This window comes from Hyperolius riggenbachi, chromosome 7 (assembly GCF_040937935.1).
Source record: "Hyperolius riggenbachi isolate aHypRig1 chromosome 7, aHypRig1.pri, whole genome shotgun sequence".
In the NCBI taxonomy this organism is placed as follows: Eukaryota; Metazoa; Chordata; class Amphibia; order Anura; family Hyperoliidae; genus Hyperolius; species Hyperolius riggenbachi.
In genome coordinates this window covers 92511082-92532240 of record NC_090652.1, presented here as the reverse complement: position 1 = coordinate 92532240, position 21159 = coordinate 92511082, and the positions used below count along the sequence as shown (strand labels likewise).

At 44.8% G+C, this 21159-nt stretch overlaps 1 protein-coding gene across 6 annotated transcripts in view; it reads left to right on the top strand.

The window, feature by feature from the left end:
* Positions 1 to 21159, top strand: part of RAB26 (RAB26, member RAS oncogene family) — a 704373-nt gene that overhangs the window by 88700 nt on the left and 594514 nt on the right. For all 6 annotated transcript variants that reach the window (XM_068244332.1, XM_068244331.1, XM_068244330.1 and 3 more), the window contains one exon: positions 5940 to 6050. In XM_068244332.1, coding sequence (XP_068100433.1) covers positions 5940 to 6050 — 111 coding nt within the window. The remainder of the gene's footprint in view (positions 1 to 5939; positions 6051 to 21159) is intronic.

Sequence of the window (21159 nt, the reverse complement as noted above, 5' to 3'; positions counted from 1 at the left end):
CTCAATTACCTAGTTTGTGAGCTTTAAGGTCTTTGGCATCAATAATTGAAATTGAAATGAAACAAATCTGATTGGCTGTGGCTCCACCACTTATTTTGAATTTGAACCCCATTCACCCAATGACCAACTGTACCAGGTTTGAGGCTTGTGCCATTAACAGTGCAAGAATGTCAGCAATTACATATTCCCCTTGAAAATCAATAGGTGAATTGTGATTGGCTTTTGTAGGCTCCACCCACTTTTCTGAATATTATTCCCATTCACCCAGTCACCAACTGTGCAAAGTTTGAGAACCTTACTATAAACAGTGTAAGAATGGCTGTAGTTTACATTTTCCCAGTGAAATTTGTATTTGTCTCTGCTCACTGATGACCGCCATTGCCTGGGTATGTATTTGGCTGGTGTTGGCTACGCCCACTTTTTCTAACGCTAACACACAATTGCTCAATTACTCAATGACCAAGTTTGTGAGCATTGCTGTCTTTGGCATCAATAATTTGCATTGAAATGGAACAAATCTGATTGGCACCCAATGACTAACTGTACCAGGTTTGAGGTTTGTGCCATTAAGAGTGCAAGAATGACAGCTATTAAATATTACCCTTGAAAATCAATAGGTGAATTTTGATTGGCGTTTGTAGGCTCGACCCACTTTTCTGAATATTGATCCCAGTCACCCAGTGACCAACTGTGACCAACGTTGTGGGATAAAAGAAAGGGTTGTGGAGTCGGTACAAAAATCATCCGACTCCTCAGTTTATGAAATCACCGACTCTGACACCAGGTACCCAAAATTGCTTTGACTCCTCGACTCCTCGACTTACTCCACAGCCCTGAGGTGGCATCTTCATAATAAACAGCTAAGGCTAAAGGTGGCCACACACCATACAATAAAATGATCCGATTTTACGGCAATTCGATAAAAACTATCGTATCTCCAGAAAAAATCAAAAGCTTTTTTTCATTCGACTGAAAAATCCGATCGTATTTCCTGTTTTCTTCGATTTTCATCGATCCGGAATGCCAGATATTTTTCTTCAACTTTTCTAAAGATTGTATGGTGTGTGTTAGGTTGTCAATTTATTAATATACACACCCTAGCAATTTTGTTAGAGTTTCCAAACATTTTTTATCATACGTGTGTGGTACATTGGTCATATTTTTGAAATATTACAATCAGTCAGAAAAATTGATTGCAATTCTTAAAGGACTTCCAAGGCCAAATAAAAAAAAAAATTAAATACCTGCCTCATATTTGAAGGCGCGGAGGACGCCGTCCGCGCCCTCCGTGCCGCTCCGCCGGGTCCCCGCCGCTTAATAGCCCCCCGGGCCGGCTCCCGACCTCACGGCCCGGGTTGGGCTCTCCTGCCTCTATAAACATGGCCGCATAAGCTGGCTGCGGCTGCGCAGTCCGCATAGCCGTGAGTGCGGATGCGCAGATCTAGGGCCAACCCCCCAGTCCACGCTACAGGAAACAGCCTGTAGCGTGGATCGGGGGGTTGGCCCTAGAGCTGCGCAGCCGCACTCGCGGCTATGCGTACTGCGCAGCTACACTCGCGGCTATGCAGACTGCGCAGCCGCGGCCAGCTTATGCGGCCATGTTTGTAGAGGCAGGAGAGCCTGACCCGGGCCGTGAGTTTGGGAGCCGGCCCGGGGGGCTATTGAGCGGCGGAGACCCGGCGGAACGGCATGGAGGGCGCGGACGGCAATTTGGCCTCGGAAGTCCTTTAAATTGAACAGATATTTAAAAAATCTTATGGTGTGTGGCTACCTTATGCTGGGCATACACGGCTCGACGCAGGCTTATCCGCCGCTGATGGCTCGATTGATAATATCTGACGTGTCCAATGACCGCGGGATCGATTCCGTGCTCGATACCCGCGGGCGGACAATAGCGATGAATCGAGCGGAAGATAAGTGCTGGCGGGGACGAGCAGGAATCGATCCGGGAGCACACGCGGACGAGCGGGGACGCGGCGGGAGTCGATCCGGCGGCTAATCGGCCACCGGATCGACCCGTGTATGCCCAGCATAAAGCCTCACTGGGAGGGCGGGCCACGTAACAATATACAGCAAATTATAGCTATAGGAGTTGTTTCTTATGCTGAAAGCAGGACATTTAACATAAAAGTGGGTATCCTGAATAATTTACTGCATTCTACTATATGTCGTTACTTTCCATTTTCCTTTGGTTCGAAATTGCCACCCTGTCTTCATAGAACGGAATGAAGTACCATGTATTATATTGGGCACAGCACACCGCCACCCATGTCAGGTAGGGGTGGAGGAGGAGAGGTACTGTAGTCATGTGACCACTTTTCTTTTGAATCATTAACATAGGAACTATCAATACATCAGCACTAAAGCTGGTGTGTCATCTTACTAGATTGGTGGGTGAGGAGTTTAATGCAGCACTTTATCAATCCTGTGACTAGTGGGCCATTCATTGTACCAATATGCTGCACCAAGTTCTTTACATAACTGTGACCTTATTTGTAAGAGTCTCTTGATGTTGCACAGAAACCTGCCCTTTACTTTGCCTCACAGAGACTTTCAGCCTTTTCTGCGATGATATGGTCTGAATCTATATGAAAAATTAAACAAAAAAGCACTCTCGTCTTACAGCCTATTTTGCTTACTACACATTATTTTTAATGAACCTTGTCTTCTACAAATAATGCAGTTACTTATAGTTTGCTGAGGCAGTTCCCATAAGGGTTTACACTATTACAAGCCTGCACTGTGATGATTCATTTGCATGTGGTTTATAAAAAAAAATATAGACAGATTTTTTAACACAGAATCACGATGAGATGAACTTTGTTGAGGCAAAAGAAAGAGTTTTCGTTGTGGGTAACCACTGACATTACAGTACCAGGTCTCTGCTGCTGTGCAAAACATATGCTGCTGCCTGTCTAGTATTATTCACATTCTTTCTTCAAAGCGGACCTGAACTCAGAACTTCCTCTCTGCTCTAAAAGATAAGCAACAGCATAATAACCTTTACAGAAAAACATTTCTTTGTTACAGCTGATACAAATCCTGCAATAAATCTGCAGTTTGTCTACTTCCTGCTTTCATATAAGCAGACATATAGTTAACATCCTGTGCTTACAAATTCACTCAACCAACCGACACAACAGAAAGATCAAATTTTACTTGTAATTAGTCACAGATGAGGGGGAATTAGACAGGCTAACTCTCTAAATACATACAGGGTGGATTTCTCTCTGTTTTCCTTCTGTCCTGTGCAAGAGTTCAGGTGCACTTTAAAGCTAGCTATAATTATCTTATAGCATTTTGCCAAACCAACGCTAAATTGGCACTGTGCAACATTTCGGTTACAGTATGTTAGGCTACATTTGCACTATGCTTGTTGCGTTGGGAGTCCTGGAAAAAAAGGGTCGCAACAGTGTTGAAAAGTCATATCATGCTTTATGAGTGGGATACATACAGTGAAACATACAGAAGGGTCCCCAGCCACTGGCTTGTGGCCCAGTGCCAGTCCACGAGCTGTTTTGAGCAGTCTGCAGGCCTAACCTCTCTCAATTCTAAGTCATGCAGGCAGTAAAGTGTCACCAGGTCTGCCGTCCTCTCCTCACAGCTGTCGGGCTGTGCTGCTTCATGTTCCGCACAGCGCTCAGTGCTGATGTGCATAAGAAGTTGTATGAAGTATACTGCAGGAGAACATAGCTCACCTGTTGATGTTCTGCTGCTCTGCATGGCTGAAAATAATTATTTTGCAGGTACTAATCGGTAACGGTGCATGACTGCATATTGAGAGAGGGGTTAGGGGCGCAGACCGGCTCACCTAGTGGTGTGGTGTGGCTGCTCTGCTGCATGCTGCTCTGCATTGCTGTGGATGGGGCTCTGTGAGGGGGTCAACTTGTCATTAAGGGGTAGGAGGAGGATTCGGTTACCTGGACACACTTTTCTGGGAGTGGGATTGGGGGGCTGGTTGAGAGATGTCAGGCCACAGTTTGTTGGGGGGGGGGGGGGGGGGTGAGGGGTTGGTGTGAAAGAGATACAAGGCACACTGTGGGAAAGGTGAGGAGAGGAGGGGTTAGTAGAGACCTTGTCCCACTTAAAATATGCTTTTGGGAGGTTTTAGGGGGCCCAATGGCTTTCCGCAAGCCTGCACCATAGCTCCTGCTCCCTGGGGCCTTCATAACCTTCCCTTTCTTTTACCCCCAACAGACTACCCCACCACCATAAACCAACCCCTTTCTGGAAAAACACCTCAACCCGTGAGACACAAAATGCCCCCCACGCTTGAAACGTACCAAATTTGCATCAGCTTGAAATTATTAGCATTTTATTGACCATCTGTCATCGCTAGTTGTGGATGGGATTCCCCGCTCATTCCCTGGATTACCGTATGTACAATGCTGGCAAGCAGGCCCAAATCAGCCTGATGGCTGCCTCAGAGTTTGAGATCACTAGGAATGGAAATAGTAAATAAAGGCTCCAGAGCTAAAAATAGATAGAAATCATCGATTTGCTTGACTGCCATAAATATATCCCAAGGTGAATCTTATATTGTAAGGACACTAATTATTTAATACAGGTGCCCCCATACTTTTCATACCAAGAGCCATATCACAGTTTAGTCTGCTAGTGAAAGCGGTCTCAAACTAGTGAAATTAATCTTTTTTTGCTGATTACCGCTACGTTCACTATGTCTATCTGACCTCAACTCAGAACTTCCTCTCTACTCTAAAAGAGCAGCAACATCATAATAACCTTTAAAGAAAATCATTTCTTTGTTACAGCAGATATATTGTTAACATCCTGTGTTTACCAATTAACTTATCTGCCATGGCAGTCACATGACACAGCTGAGTGATCAAATTACAACTTGTGATTAGTCACAGATGAGGGGGAATTAGACAGGCTAAACTCTCTAAACCCATGCAGGGTGCATTTCTCTGTTTTCCGTCTGTCCTGTCTGTGCAAGAGTTCAGGTCCACTTTAACATGGCTGGTTGCTCCGGCATTGACTAACATTACCTCCCTCTGCACTGCCTCAACCGCTGCTAATAGGTTGTTGTTTTTTTCACATGTTGCCCTGGCATTTATTCAGTGTGCAGAAATGGAACACCGCTGCCAGACTGAAGACTTCTTTCAGAGCGTTGGACAATCAGCCAATAAATTCTGCAATGTAATATTATGTGCTTGTAGAATGCGTTTAAGAGACTGGATTTTCAGTAGCAACAACACCAAAGCAACGCAGATAACACCACTCATGTGCACTCTGCCCAGTGATCCCATAGAGCAATGCAGCACTCATTCTTTCAGAGGAGGCTTTGTAATAAAAAAAACTGCTGGGAAAATGAGTACCTAGACACTTTTGAAAATGGAGCCTAAATCTGCTGAAGGAAAATTCTTGTTTTCCTTAGCTGCAGTTTACATTCATTTCGTATTGGGTTTTTTTTTTCCAACTTTCTTTTTATTTAGATTTTCTTTTTGAACATTAAACAACATAAGATGACAAGATACATCTTGCAATACGAAATATTACAAAGGAGAATACAAATATTGCTCAAACGTGTCACTATAGGACAAGCGTAACTGCCAGAAATGGAAGTCACATCTATAGTAGAGTATCAAGAAATATGGAGTTCTGCCCATGTAGACCATAAATCCCATACTTTATCAAATGAGGGTGACATTTCTCTAATGACGGGGCTGATCTTTTCAAGGGTATAGGTAAGGTGGATCCGGTGAACCAATTCGGTCCTCGTGGAAAAAAGGATCTCCCTTTTAGTCTTAGCTAAGAGAGCCTCAGAGGTGTTTCAAATCTGGCCCAACTACTTATTCTGGTGTTTGGTCAAATTACATTTCGTATTGTTTTAAAGCAGTATATGAAAAATAATATTGGATTTATTTTTTTCCACCCCTCATGAGCACATCTGATGTTACTACATGTCGTTCTTATAGGTGATGCTGGTGGGAGATTCCGGAGTGGGGAAGACTTGTCTTCTTGTCAGATTTAAAGATGGCGCCTTCCTGGCTGGTAGCTTTATCTCCACTGTTGGGATCGACTTTCGGGTAAGTTGCAATTAATACTTGCCTCTACTCTTCATCACGTATATAAATGTAAATAAGATATGCTTGTCTTAGTTGAAATGCAGAACATTTAGGTATTTTTAGGGCAGCAATTATATTTCAATTAAAGGTAAATTAGCACATGCAAACTAACAAGCAGTGCTTACTTACTGTCCATGAGCTGCTGCTGCTGTAGATTGCTCACATTGAGCTGCTGGTGAGATTTTCAGCATTTGCATAACCTTGTACCAAATGACCCCATCTAGGTGGAAGGTTGACCGTATGCAGAGATGGATTAAGATGTAATGGGGCTGGACTCTGATGGACTATTGCTGGTTTAGGGTTTGGCGGGCCCCTGGAATCTCAGTAGGGTGGTCTTTGAGCCCCCATTTTCCAGGTTGAGACCCGCAACGCCTTGCATTGCGTTGTAACATCTGTTCCACCTATGTGGTTTGTGATTATCTGTGTTTTGATTTGTTCTGCAATTTATGTCCTGTAATGATTTTTGCTTAATAAAGCTCTTTTATAAAAAAAAAAGATGTAATGGGGCCCTAGGAAAGGTAGTTGATTTAGCGCTCTCTTGTGGTCCTTTTGATAATCTGAAATAAAGAGAGGCTAGAGGCAGCAGGCAGCAGGTGAGTTCCTTGACAGCCACGAGGCCTCAGGCTCCTGCCTAGGTGCCCAGGTGGATAATCCTGTTCTGAGTCCATATGTCAGATGTTGCATGCAGTAGCTTTGAACCACAACCATGTAGAGCAGGGGTCCCCAAACGTTTTAGGTCGAGGGCCGGGTCAACATACTTCAAACTGATGTAGAGAGTTCTGAATGTTTCAACCTCCAAACATAGTTGCCTTTGTAGATGCTCACACTTGGTTACACTCGTCAGAATAAGAAGCTATGATTGATCAAGGTTGTATAAGTATAAAACCATGTGGTTGCACTTGGGTGAATGGACGCTTACTGGTACCAACAATTATGCTTCCTTTCATCTTACTATTTGCACTTTCCCATAAAAGGATGTTTAACCACTTAAGGACCAGCCTATGCTGGTCCGATCTGTGCTGCGTGGGCTCTCCAGCCCACAGCACAGATCACTTTGAAGCCAGGGCGACCAGACTTCCCCCCTTTTTTCCCCATTAGGGTGATGTCCTGCTGGGGGGGTCTGATCGCCGCCGGCCATCTGCGTTTTTACGGGGAGGGGCTCATCAAAGCCCCCCTCCGCAGCCATTTCCACCCTCACGCTCCTTACCTCCCTCTCCCTCTTCCTACGTAATGCGCAGGACGGAATTCCGTCCTGCGCCTCCTAGGATAGGCTTCAACCTATCAGATGCCCGCGATCCCCGGCCAATCAGAGGCCGGGGATTGCCGATCTGCCTTACGGCGCTGCTGCGCAGCAGCGCCGTATGATGTAAGCAGCGGGGATTTCTTCCCCGCGTGTTTACATTTTGCCGGCGAGCCACGATCGGCGGCTCTCCGGCTGTTCATGGAGACACCCTCCGTGAACTGACATGGAAAGGCCCCTCGATCGAGCGGCCGTTTCCATTGTAAACCACTTAAGACCTGCCGACGTGACCACTGTTGTAAAATGCATGTGGACGCACACTTATAAAAAAGTACATTTTTTTTCCCAATTAAAATGTACTATGAATTACTTTTCTCCTATGTCACTGTTGCTTCCAGTAGACAGTAAACATTTTGACAGATCTGACAAGTGTTGAACTAGTCCATTTTCTCACAGGGAATTTTCAGTATTTCCTTTATGCTTTACAAAAGCACTCCCTGGAATGGACCTATACAAAGCCAGCCTCGCTACTTGCTTGCACACTATTATGGCAGATGGGTTGAGCAACTGCTCTTCAGTAAGGGCTGGTGCACACCAAAACCCGCTAGCAGATCCGCAAAATGCTAGCAGATTTTTAAACACTTTTTTTTATTTTTATGAGGCGTTTTGCTAGCGTTTTGCGGATTGCTGCAGCGGATTTCAGTATAGTAGATTTCATATATTGTTACAGTAAAGTTGTTACTGAACAGCTTCTGTAACAAAAACGCCTGCAAAACCGCTCTGAACAGGCGTTTTTCAGAGCGGTTTGCGTTTTTCCTATACTTAACATTGAGGCAGAAACGCACCCGCAATCCAAAAAATGCCTCACCCAGGCATTTTTCGTTTCTGCAAAACGCCTGCCGCTCTGGTGTGCACCACCCCATTGAGATACATTGACCAAGCAGATCCGCAGCCGCAAGCGGATCTGAAAACGCCCAAAAAGCCGCTCGGTGTGCACCAGCCCTAAGTGCTTTTGAAAATAAAGAAGACCCTGAGAATCCCCCATCAGGAGATTGGACCAGTCCAAAACCTGTCTGATTTTTGCAGCCTATAGTAAGTGACAGTGATGTAGTAAAATGCAATTTGTAGTACATTTTTACTGTGTAATGAATATTCTGTATTTTATACCTATAGTATGCATTTAAAATGTTACCGTTTCTCGTGACAGTGATCCTATAACCACTTCATGCTATCGGTTGAAGGGTTCATATGCAGGCATGCATGCGCTGTCCCACAGCACACGTGCGTTTTAGCAAAATAGAAGGACTTCTATAAATAGCCTATGCACTAAAGTGGCAGAAATAGGATGCTTATAAATGCCCATTTTGCAGTGGTTAAGTAGGGCTCCTTCTCCCTGTGAATTACCTCTGTTTCTGATCTAGTCTACAACTCTCCTGTGTATACGAAAAACTATATAAAGGGCAAATTTTACTCTGCTTTACTTGTCCCTCCCCTTTCCTTTCCCCGGTACATCAGTTATCAGCTCTGCCAGCTATTATGGTGTCTGAAGCCATCAGTGAGTGCGGGTTCTGTTAGCATTGTACAAGTCACTCCCTTTAGAAACCAATTTGATTCTGCTGCTCACTTCAGATACTGCAGTAGACAGCACAGCTATAAACCTGTCTGATTACAGAGGTAGGGAGAGAAAAGCAGAAGATGAATGTTTTTAAGAAGAGGTAAAATGTGTCTCTACCAGCCCAGTACATGGCACTTAGTCTGCTGCGTTTAGATCCGCAGTAGCCCCTATTGCAAGGTGACCGCAGGGACAAGAGAGCAGAATTGTGGGTAATACTATTGAAAAGTTTGACTATTCAAGTAACTGGTTAGTCTGGTAAATATATGTTCACTGCCTGTCCTAAAAAAAAATAGGTAACTGGATTTAACAAGACAAATTGACTGGGGTAGCTGCGTTTGGTCAGGTCTAGGTTCAGCAATCTTATGTGCGCAAAGCACAAGGTCAGCTGACTACCTGAATATACTATATGACCATTTTATTTCATCAGTCAATGTATTCTTCCGGGATGGCATGGGCATACTCCAAGATGGCAATGTCAGGATTTACCAAGCTCAAATAGTGAAAGAGTGCTTCAGGGAACATGAGACATCATTTTCACACTCAGATCAGCCACCACGAGTCCAGACCTTAACCCCACTGAGAATCTTTGGGATGTCCTGGGGAAGTGATACGCCTCCCAACGTGTCAGATTCATCAAATGCTGGAAATACTGCGGTGCACACATAGCGCATTCCAATATTAGTCACTTCCGCATTCAGCACTGTGAGCTACGCCAGTAGCGCGACTCACGGTACTAGGGTAGCGTGACCATTGCTATGGTAACACTCATTACTAATGAACGTTATTGTTAGTAATGTGCGTTACTATAGCAACTGTCAATCTACTCTAGTACCATGAGTAGTCTGCTGCTGGCGTAACTTGCGATGCTGTATGCGGAAGTGATAGTAATACAGATGTGCGCTATTTGTGCACCTCAATATTACAGTCAATATTACAGTCATTTGTACCGCAGTATTACCGGCATTTGATGAATCTGACCCATCATCTCTTCAAGATTTTGGCAAAAAATTAATGCAACTCTGGATGGATATTACAGAAACTTAATTAATTAAATTCTGTGACATCGCAGAAACACATTGAAACGAAGCCACAGCAAATGTGTGCCGTAATTAAAGTTTGTGTGTAACCTTTTGTTTTGGACAGGCAGTGTATGTAATCTCAGTTACACTTTAACTGGTTCAGGACTGTGTGTAGTTAAAACTACGCCGTACTTGTGGCTGCTTAAAGAGACCCCGAATAGTAGGTAAAATAAAAAATGTCACTTACCTGGGGCTTTCTCCAGTCCACCGTAGGCTGCAAGGTCCCTCGGCATCCTCCTGTCTCCTGTCTGGGTCCCCCTGGCGGCTCCGTTACCGGCGACACCCGGGCCACCTCGATGACGCGTAGCGGTCGGCGTGATGACGCGGAGCGTCCAGATCCAGGAAGTGTGGGCCCGACACCCAGCCCAGGTGTCGCCGGTAACGGAGCCGCCAGCGGGACCCGGAGAGGAGCCAGGAGGACGCCAAGGGAACCTCGCGGCCTACGGTGGGCTGGAGGAAGCCCCAGGTAAGTAAAAAAATGTATTTTACCTACTACTCAGGGTCCCTTTAAAGTGTTCCAGTGACTAAAATAAAAGTTTTATACCTGTGGCTGCCGGAGAGATACGTAGAGTGTGCATTTCTCTTGCGCAGACTGGCCGTGACGGAACCCGGTACCGGCGATACAGAAGGCTGAGGACGGTGGCGTGGGAGCGATCCATGTACATGGGGCTGGAGGAAGCCCCATGTATGTATAAAACTTTTATTTTAGATCGTCTCTAGTTTCCTTTAAGCCTGATGCGACATATACACGGGATGCGATAGTCGATTACAGTGATCAGGAAGTAAAAAATAAAAAAAAGGCTTTGGTCCCTAAGGGGTGGTCTTACTTGAGTGAAAAAGAACCTACAAGTCAAAGATATTTACAAGCATTTGTATCTATTCTGAAATTGCTAGAAAAGTGAAGTCTTAACTGTCTTGGATATCTTTATGTTATATAATTGTATTATCTTTCTAAAAGTGTCACGCCGAGGTGACACGTCCTTTAACATCTCTTATCACTTTTGTGTTTGAAATAATAAATGCATGGCTGGATTGGCTGTCATACTTAGTGTGTTGACAATGATTTATTGAAATTCTGTTCTTATAAAGTGGAGATTTTAAATAGGTCCTGTTTTTCTTGCTTTATGTTAACAGTTCTGGAATAATTCAAGTATTTTGGTTTTTTTTAATATGGACTGCTGTGTGGTTAAAGTGGTCCCAAATTAAAAATACAAGATTTCAGAAATAAAATCTATTTTCTAACTTATAATAATAAATAGCAGCCTTTTTTCAGCTGCATGATGACAAATATAAAATATTTTACATTTATTGGAGGAATCCCTCCCTTCCTTTCATATTGCCGGGCAGAATCCGGCAGACTGGTGGAGGACATAAAAAACAAAAACAAAACACAGGCTGCTACTGATGATGTCACGGGGAGGTGATCTCAGCTTGTGTGAGATTTCACATAGACGACGCCCCTGTGAGGGAGGGTAGCTGATGTCAAACACACCCATGATCTACTAAGCTCAGAAGTAATGGCTGCCACTTGTATAACCCTAGTTATGAAAATTGGAAGGTAATTATTGATTGTTCCCATAAACGGGTTGACTAGGGTATGTTCTCTCTTTTGATTGGATCGTAAAATCCAACATTCAGATCAGTTATATTTTGTGTTCCAATCAACCATATAATTGTTTTACATCGATTTTCACCACACGCTGCATAGTTTCGATCGTAAAAATCACAAAAGATTACATCTGATGAAAAAATTGTACCATTAATGGTAATGGTAATACTATCGTAGTATTATATGTACGGTACTTGTTCAGGATTCTGCATGCCGGATCTTAAAAGGGATCTGGGTCTCTGAAAACAAGAAAAACAGGAACATTACCAGGGCTTTTTAAATAAAGTTTCTTGCCTTTTAAAAACAAGACTGCCATTTATGGAACACTGTTGCACCTTCTGCACAAAGCTTTTTTCATTTTCATGCCTGAAGTTCAGCTTCAGTTTTGCCACTTTGATCTGTTCTATTCTCATTTTCTATTCCCTTTTACTTTTGCTTTATCTTTTCGGCCTTGTGTTTTATGTTCCAACCACCACAATGCACTGCACAGTGACAGAATAGTTTAGAAAAAAAACCACGCTCAATACTTAGACAAGACACAGGACCTTTATATCGTGCTTTTCTTGTGGCAGACTCAAAGCGGCAGAGCTGCAGCCACTAGGAGCAGTGTTAGGGAGTCTTGCCCAAGGTCTCCGACTGAATATCCAGCTACCACTTAATACAAAATGTATTGCAACTAGCAGTAAATCGCTTAAAGTGGAACTATTGTATAGTTAACTTCTCCTATGCTCTAAAAGAGTGGCCACACCAGAAAAACTTGTAGAGGCAGTTTTTTCATAAAGTTACTTAAAGGGTTAATAGACTGTGTTTCACTTTTCTGGGAAGGTTAGCGAGGACATGTCAGCACACCACTGGTAGTGAATAGCACTCTCGCCTTGCAGTGCTGGGTCCAAGTTTGAATCCCAGCCAGGGCAGTATCTGCATGTAGTTTGTATGTTCTCCCTGCATCTGGGGGGAATTCCTCTGGGCACTCTGCTTTTCTCCTGTATCCCAAAAACATAAACAGAAGTTACCAGTAAATGGTTTTCCCCATAAATTGGCCCTAGACTACAATGGACAAACGACTATGGTAGGGATTATCTTCTGAGCCCCTCTGCGGGACAGTTAGTGACAAGACTGTGTACTAAAAGTGCTACAGATGTCAGTGCTATATGAATACACAATACTAATACATGCTGGGAGGCTTATTCCTGCCACAGTAGCGCCCCAGATTGCTCTTATGGTGCCCATACATGGTACAATTTTTTTCTTTTTTTTCGATTAGATAAGTTTGTTTGATTATTCCGTTACATCGAATATATAAAGATTTTTCCAACATGTCTGATCAGATTTTTATTGAAAAAACTGGATAATCGTTTGTTTTTCTTGATTGAAAAACAGATTATTTTTGACTTTCATTCGATTCGATCATTTTGGTCGAATAAGTTGGAAAATCGAATGCGTATATTGCATCATGTATGGGCACCATTAGAATGCTAACTGCCATTGTAACAACCGTGAAAACACAGCACAGAGTTTTGTTATGTAGGATTCAGTGGCTGTGATCACTTATATTGGCACAGCATGCAGAACTTTCCTTACCCAGAACATTGGGAATGAATTTGATGATATATCATATCCATGTAGCGTAATTATACTTTGAAGCAATACTGTACTCTGAGCTGGGGGACTTATAGTTTTTACATGGGTGATATTTCATTGGGACAAAACAACTAGGATAACTCTATGGGCAATAAATAGTAGGAAAGCTAGTATTTATGGTGTGATATGACAGAACTGTAATTCTGCTTTAATGTATTATAAGGCTTGTTTAGTTTATTCCATATGTGGCCATTGTTTAGCGCACCTTATATAGCAGAAGCTGAAATGTTAACCTTCCTGGCGGTAAGCCCGAGCTGAGCTCAGGCAATGCCGCGCAGGAAGATATCTCAGCCCCTGGTGGAGCGATTTGCTCCATTTAAAATGCTGTACGCGCAGCTAGCACTTTGCTAGCCGCGCGTACAGCTCGATCGCCGCCACTCTGCGGCGATCGCCCGTACGCAGCGGCGCAAGAGGCCCCCCCCCCCCCCGCCAGAGCCCTGCGCTGCCCGGACCAATGAGTTCCGGGCAGCGCTATGGGCTAGATCGGAGGTGTCTGACGTCAGGACGTCGGCTGATGTCCATGACGTCATTCCGATCGTCGCCATGGCGACAGGAGAAGCCAAACAGGGGAGCGCGTTATATACGCGTTCCCCTGTTTGCTATTTATGACGGCGACGATCGCACTAGAGGGACACATGCGCCCTCTAGTGGTGTTTCATGTAGCTACCACTCTGGTAGCTTTACATGAAACACAAAAAAAAAAAAAGTAAAAAAAAAAGGATTTTTGCCAATTTGGCTAAAAAAATTAACCGCCAGGAGGGTTTAAAGCCCTTGTTCAAACTCCCGAATTTATCAATATTAGCAAACTGAATTTAGGGCTCAACTGTTACTTATACAGTTTTTTTTATTTGATGCAGCTTTTCCAGAGAAATCCCCTTTGTGCACTGAGATTTAGGTGAGGTCACATGACTGACTTTTTTAAAGTACAGAGCTGCCAGCAGAGTGGAAAATTCATCCTCTGCACATTGCTATCACCTGACCACACCCACCTCTACTCTCTCCTTCCTCCTGTGGGTCAGTTAACAGCAAATTGCTGGAGGGTGGCCCCCTCCCACCCCTCTCAGCTCCTCCCTGACTACCTCATATGGGTGTTGGTGGGGTAGGGGAAGGACTATCAACAGTTCACAGACAGCTTTTCAGTCTGTCCAAGCTGAATATGACATTCAGGAGGTCAGCACTGCAAACCCAGCCTTCCCTGTATTAATAAATGAATGCTGTATAAAATGATTTATGTGCAATGCACATTAGCTATTATGCCTTTTCTTACTCTCATTCACACACAAAACCGAGCATCTGCCAGTAACGGTGCTGTGATTAATCTTTGTTCTTCAGGAAGATACACGGGCCTCATTTCAATGTAGATTTAAAGAGTCCTGCAGACATGTTTTGTTTTTTAAAAAGATCATTTGTAATCTTGTTCAGGTGACTGTGTGATGTCTGTTCAAATGTCTTCCATTCTCTGCAGCTGTGGTGTCTGCACTCAGTCACAGTAGATACTGACGACCATTTGCTATTGCTCTTCAACGGGGAGCCTCCTGCTCAACGTTTCTTCCCCTCTTCTCTCCATAGTACAGTACATGCCACTCAGCTATTGGCTTCTGCTCAACCTCTCTTCCCCTCTGCTCTCCATAGTACAGTACATGCCACTCAGCTATTGGCTTCTACTCAACCTCCCTTCCCCTCTGCTCTCCATAGTACAGTACATGCTGCTCAGCTATTGGCTTCTACTCAACCTCTCTTCCCCTCTGCTCTCCATAGTACAGTACATGCCGCTCAGCTATTGGCTTCTGCTCAACCTCTCTCCCCCTCTGCTCTCCATAGTACAGTACATGCTGCTCAGCTATTGGCTTCTGCTCAACCTCTCTTCCCCTCTGCTCTCCACAGTACAGTACAATTGGCTTCTACTCAACCTCTCTTCCCCTCTGCTGTCCATAGTACAGTACATGCTGCTCAGCTATTGGCTTCTGCTCAACCACCTTTCCCCTATGCTCTCCGTAGTACAGTACATGCTGCTCAGCTATTGGCTTCTGCTCAACCTCTCTTTCCCTCTGCTCTCCATAGTACAATACATGCCACTCAGCTATTGGCTTCTGCTCAACCTCACTTCCCCTCTGCTCTCCACAGTACAGTACATGCCGCTCAGCTATTGGCTTCTGCTCAACCTCTCTTCCCCTCTGCTCTCTATAGTACAGTACATGCTGCTCAGCTGTTGGCTTCTGCTAAACCTCTTTTCCCCTCTGCTCTCCATAGTACTGTGCATGCCGCTCAGCTATTGGCTCCTGCTCAACCTCTCTTCCCCTCTGCTCTCCATAGTACAGTACATGCCGCTCAGCTATTGGCTTCTGCTCAACCACCTTTCCCCTCTGCTCTCCATAGTACAGTACATGCCACTCAGCTATTGGCTTCTGCTCAACCTCTCTTCCCCTCTGCTCTCCATAGTACAGTACATGCCGCTCAGCTATTGGCTTCTACTAAACCTCTCTTCCCCTCTGCTCTCCATAGTACAGTACATGCTGCTCAGCTATTGGCTTCTGCTCAACCACCTTTCCCCTCTGCTCTCCATAGTACAGTACATGCCACTCAGCTATTGGCTTCTGCTCAACCTCCCATCCCCTCTGCTCTCCATAGTACAGTACATGCCGCTCAGCTATTGGCTTCTGCTCAACCTCCCATCCCCTCTGCTCTCCATTGTACAGTACATGCCGCTCAGCTATTGGCTTCTACTAAACCTCTCTTCCCCTCTGCTCTCCATAGTGCAGTACATGCTGCTCAGCTATTGGCTTCTGCTCAACCACCTTTTCCCTCTGCTCTCCATAGTACAGTACATGCCACTCAGCTATTGGCTTCTGCTCAACCTCCCATCCTCTCTGCTCTCTATAGTACAGTACATGCTGCTCAGCTATTGGCTTCTGCTCAACCTCCCATCCCCTCTGCTCTCCATAGTACAGTACATGCCACTCAGCTATTGGCTTCTGCTCAACCTCCCATCCTCTCTGCTCTCCACAGTACAGTACATGCCGCTCAGCTATTGGCTTCTGCTCAACCTCTCTTCCCCTCTGCTCTCTATAGTACAGTACATGCTGCTCAGCTGTTGGCTTCTGCTAAACCTCTCTTCCCCTCTGCTCTCCATAGTACTGTGCATGCCGCTCAGCTATTGGCTTCTGCTCAACCTCTCTTCCCCTCTGCTCTCCATAGTACAGTACATGCCGCTCAGCTATTGGCTTCTACTAAACCTCTCTTCCCCTCTGCTCTCCATAGTACAGTACATGCTGCTCAGCTATTGGCTTCTGCTCAACCACCTTTCCCCTCTGCTCTCCATAGTACAGTACATGCCACTCAGCTATTGGCTTCTGCTCAACCTCCCATCCTCTCTGCTCTCTATAGTACAGTACATGCTGCTCAGCTATTGGCTTCTGCTCAACCTCCCATCCCCTCTGCTCTCCATAGTACAGTACATGCCACTCAGCTATTGGCTTCTGCTCAACCTCCCATCTTCTCTGCTCTCTATAGTACAGTACATGCCGCTCAGCTATTGGCTTCTACTAAACCTCTCTTCCCCTCTGCTCTCCATAGTACAGTACATGCTGCTCAGCTATTGGCTTCTGCTCAACCACCTTTCCCCTCTGCTCTCCATAGTACAGTACATGCCACTCAGCTATTGGCTTCTGCTCAACCTCCCATCCTCTCTGCTCTCTATAGTACAGTACATGCTGCTCAGCTATTGGCTTCTGCTCAACCTCCCATCCCCTCTGCTCTCCATAGTACAGTACATGCCACTCAGCTATTGGCTTCTGCTCAACCTCCCATTCCCTCTGCTCTCCATAGTACAATACATGCCGCTCAGCTATTGGCTTCTACTAAACCTCTCTTCCCCTCTGCTCTCCATAGTACAGTACATGCTGCTCAGCTATTGGCTTCTGCTCAACCTCCCATCCCCTCTGCTCTCTATAGTACAGTACATGCTGCTCAGCTATTGGCTTCTGCTCAACCTCCCATCCTCTCTGCTCTCTATAGTACAGTACATACTGCTCAGCTATTGGCTTCTGCTCAACCTCTCTTCCCCTCTGCTGTCCATAGTACAGTGCATGCTGCTCAGCTATTGGCTTCTGCTCAACCTCCCATCCCCTCTGCTCTCTATAGTACAGTACATGCTGCTCAGCTATTGGCTTCTGCTCAACCTCCCATCCCCTCTGCTCTCCATAGTACAGTACATGCTGCTCAGCTATTGGCTTCTGCTCAACCTCTCTTCCCCTCTGCTCTCCATAGTACAGTACATGCTGCTCAGCTATTGGCTTCTGCTCAACCTCCCATCCTCTCTGCTCTCTATAGTACAGTACATGCCACTCAGCTATTGGCTTCTGCTCAATCTTTCTTCCCCTCTGCTCTTTCTTCATAGAACAGTGCAGACTGGAAATAACAGTCACATCACAACTTAATATCCCAAGTCTGTGCTCTTAAAAATGTTGGTGTACTGTTGCCTAAATATGGCTACTTAAAATGAGACTGTAATCATTAATGCAGTACTTAGGCCTTTTTGTCACTCTCAGATATCCTCTAATATGAGGCCGATAAGCAGCAGCAGAAATATGTGAGAAACTGTCCACGCACTTTGTACCCTTTTTGCTTCTCATCAAATGAGATCAGCAGCTGCAGTGACTGGGAGATGGAGCACCATAGCAGCAGAAAAAGCCATTTAACAGCACTTGACGATGCCGGGTTTTAGCTAAATAAACAAATCAATCAACTAGATAAGAGATCATAACAAATATCACTTTGGTCTCCGGAACGCTGGCCCTTAAGCTGATGTAAGACAACATGTAGTTATATCAATGCGGCAAAGTAATGATGCTGTCAGGGAATGATTTAATGCCACATGCTGAAATTTACAGGCCTCTCTCAGCCACACGGAGAGCCATAAAATGGAAAAAAATACTGCGTTGGCTCCATAGACTCTCTCGCTGTCAGACACACAGACACACACCCACATGCACAGCGCTCTGTGTTCACTTGCATGCCTGGGGCAGCAAGTCCGGCACCCCGCTGTCAGTTGATACTGGCATGTGAGCTGTGACAGTCACAAATAAAACATCACAGCTGTCATTCCAGCTTGCATCAGGTGTGAGATTTTTGTGAAGATCACTTGTCAGTTATTTCTTCCACCTTGTTTGCACCCACAATATTGCACATAGCAGAGTGCAGGCAAACTCCCAGAATTCAGTATGCCTGTGCTGCCATCCTGGCATTAGCGCTATTTGGAGTAATTTAAAGAGAAACCATGACCAAGAATTGAACTTCATCCATATCAGTAGCTGATACCTCCTTTCCCATGAAAAATCTTTTCCTTTTCTCAAACAGATCATCAGGGGGCTATATATGGCTGATATTGTGTTGAATCCCCTCCCACTGTGTGATGTCAGGATCCTGGTTCTTACATCACACTGTGGGAGCCTTGTTAGAAAGTAGGAAATAACAGCTTTTACATCTGTTTCCAACTGCCAAAAATGCAAGCAGAATCTCCTTCCACTGACATCACCTGCCAGCAGTAAAAATGTCACTATGTGGTAAATGTCAGAATGTAAATCAGGGAGAGAAAAATTTTTACAATGGGCAAACACTGGCTAAATCATGTATACATAATTATTGTAAAAATGAAGCACTTTTTCATTACATTATTTTCACTGGAGTTCCTCTTTAAGTATTTTGAGTTGTTTACAGTAAAGTGCAGTGGCCTTGCATTATTACGTACAGCCAACTGATTAGTATCCAATGGAGTGCTGACCCAAATCAAGTTACACAGAATGGAGCAGTGGTACTGCTGTGTGATAGGACAGCACAGAAGTGGCAATGCCAGATACTATTTCCTATGCATCGTTTCATGTCTCACACTATGGGGTTGATTCACAAAAGAATGTTAATCTTAACGCGTGCAGAGAGCGCAGGTTAAGATTATCAGAATTTATGCAATTTACGCAATGTACTCAGTGACTCACACAGATTGCATAACGCACTGTATACATGCGCAAAAGGTGGATCAGCGCATCACCAGGCTGCCTCCGAATGGCCTACAATCAGAGGTGTGTTGAGCCCCCCCAGAAACTGCAAACGCACCTTGAACCCAAACAGAAGCTCTGCATATACACCAAAAGCAAGGCTGCTAAGTGGGAGCAGCTGACCAAAAATGAATTAAATTAGTACATAGCAAAGAAATGAACAGCGCTACTTAAAAACAGATAAGTGCCTACCTGCAAGAGAGTGCAAGCCCCACTTGTGGGATAAAATACACACCTAGCATACACATAACCTGTCTACCACTGGAGGATGTTAGTTTCCTGTAACAGCTTGCATGCAACTTGTTAAGTACTCGTCCCTCCCACTGCGGTGAAGTCATCCCTCTATGGGAGGGGACCTAACACTAACTAAATCCTAACCTATGCATATGCATAGCCTGGGTGCGCTACCAAGTAAAATCGAAAATTGAAAATTGCGCAAAAGGTGGATCAGCGCATCACCAGGCTGCCTCCGAATGGCCTACAATCAGAGGTGCGCTGAGCCCCCCCAGAAACAGCAAACGCACCTTGAACCCAAAGAGAAGCTCTGCATATACACCAAAAGCAAGGCTGCTAAGTGGGAGCAGCTGACCAAAAATGAATTAAATTAGTACATAGCAAAGAAATGAACAGCGCTACTTAAAAACATAAGTGCCTACCTGCAAGAGAGGGCAAGCCCCACTTGTGGGATAAAATACACACCTAGCATACACATAACCTGTCTACCACTGGAGGATGTTGGTTCCTGTAACAGCTTGCATGCAACTTGTTAAGTACTCGTCCCTCCCACTGCGGAGAAGTCATCCCCCTATGGAAGGGGACCTAACACTAACTAAATCCTAACCTATGCATATGCATAGCCTGGGTGCGCTACCAAGTAAAATCGAAAATTGAAAATTGCGCAAAAGGTGGATCAGCGCATCACCAGGCCGCCTCCGAATGGCCTAGAATCAGAGGTGCGCTGAGCCCCCCCAGAAACAGCAAACGCACCTTGAACCCAAACAGAAGCTCTGCATATACACCAAAAGCAAGGCTGCTAAGTGGGAGCAGCTGACCAAAAATGAATTAAATTAGTACATAGCAAAGAAATGAACAGCGCTACTTAAAAACAGATAAGTGCCTACCTGCAAGAGAGTGCAAGCCCCACTACATGCACCACATCAGAGCCCGGATCACCACAAGGCAAACCTAGGGAGCTGCCTAGGGTCTGGTGTGAGTATAGAGGCCCGGTGCATGCAAGCCCCCACCAAATCTAACCCCAAAAATTAAGGTGACCATCAACGGTGAGAAAAAATGCTATTTTGTTTAGGGCCCCATTTCACCTTACTCCTTTTCTGCACCAACATACATTGCATGTTACTCAAACAACGTAAGTGGCGCATGTATACAGCGCCTTACACAATTTAAATACGTCGATTCGTACACTTTTTAATGAGGGCAGCCATCTTTTTGGTTGAAAGGAGGTGACAGGGAGCAGGAGACACATTTCCAACTGTCCCGTGTTCTGATCACCCCTCCCAGCTGCGCGCGCTAGGCTAATCTCAAATTTAAAATTAAGAAAAACAAATTTGCACCAAAACATCAGAAGGAGAACAACAACATCAGAAATCCCAACATGCATCTGGGGAAAAATGCCTGGCTGGTTTTCTTCTGTGCAGCTAAAAATAAGGCTTGCGTAAGAAAAACAATGTTATGATGCTGTGAAACTGTTGAAGAAACACCAAGCCTTTTCAGTGCTGCTGAGTAGATTTTTAGTCTGGAGGTTCACTTTAAAGAAAACCTGAGATGAAAGTAAAGAAGAAATTTACACATACCTGGCGCTTCCTCCAGCCCCCTTCA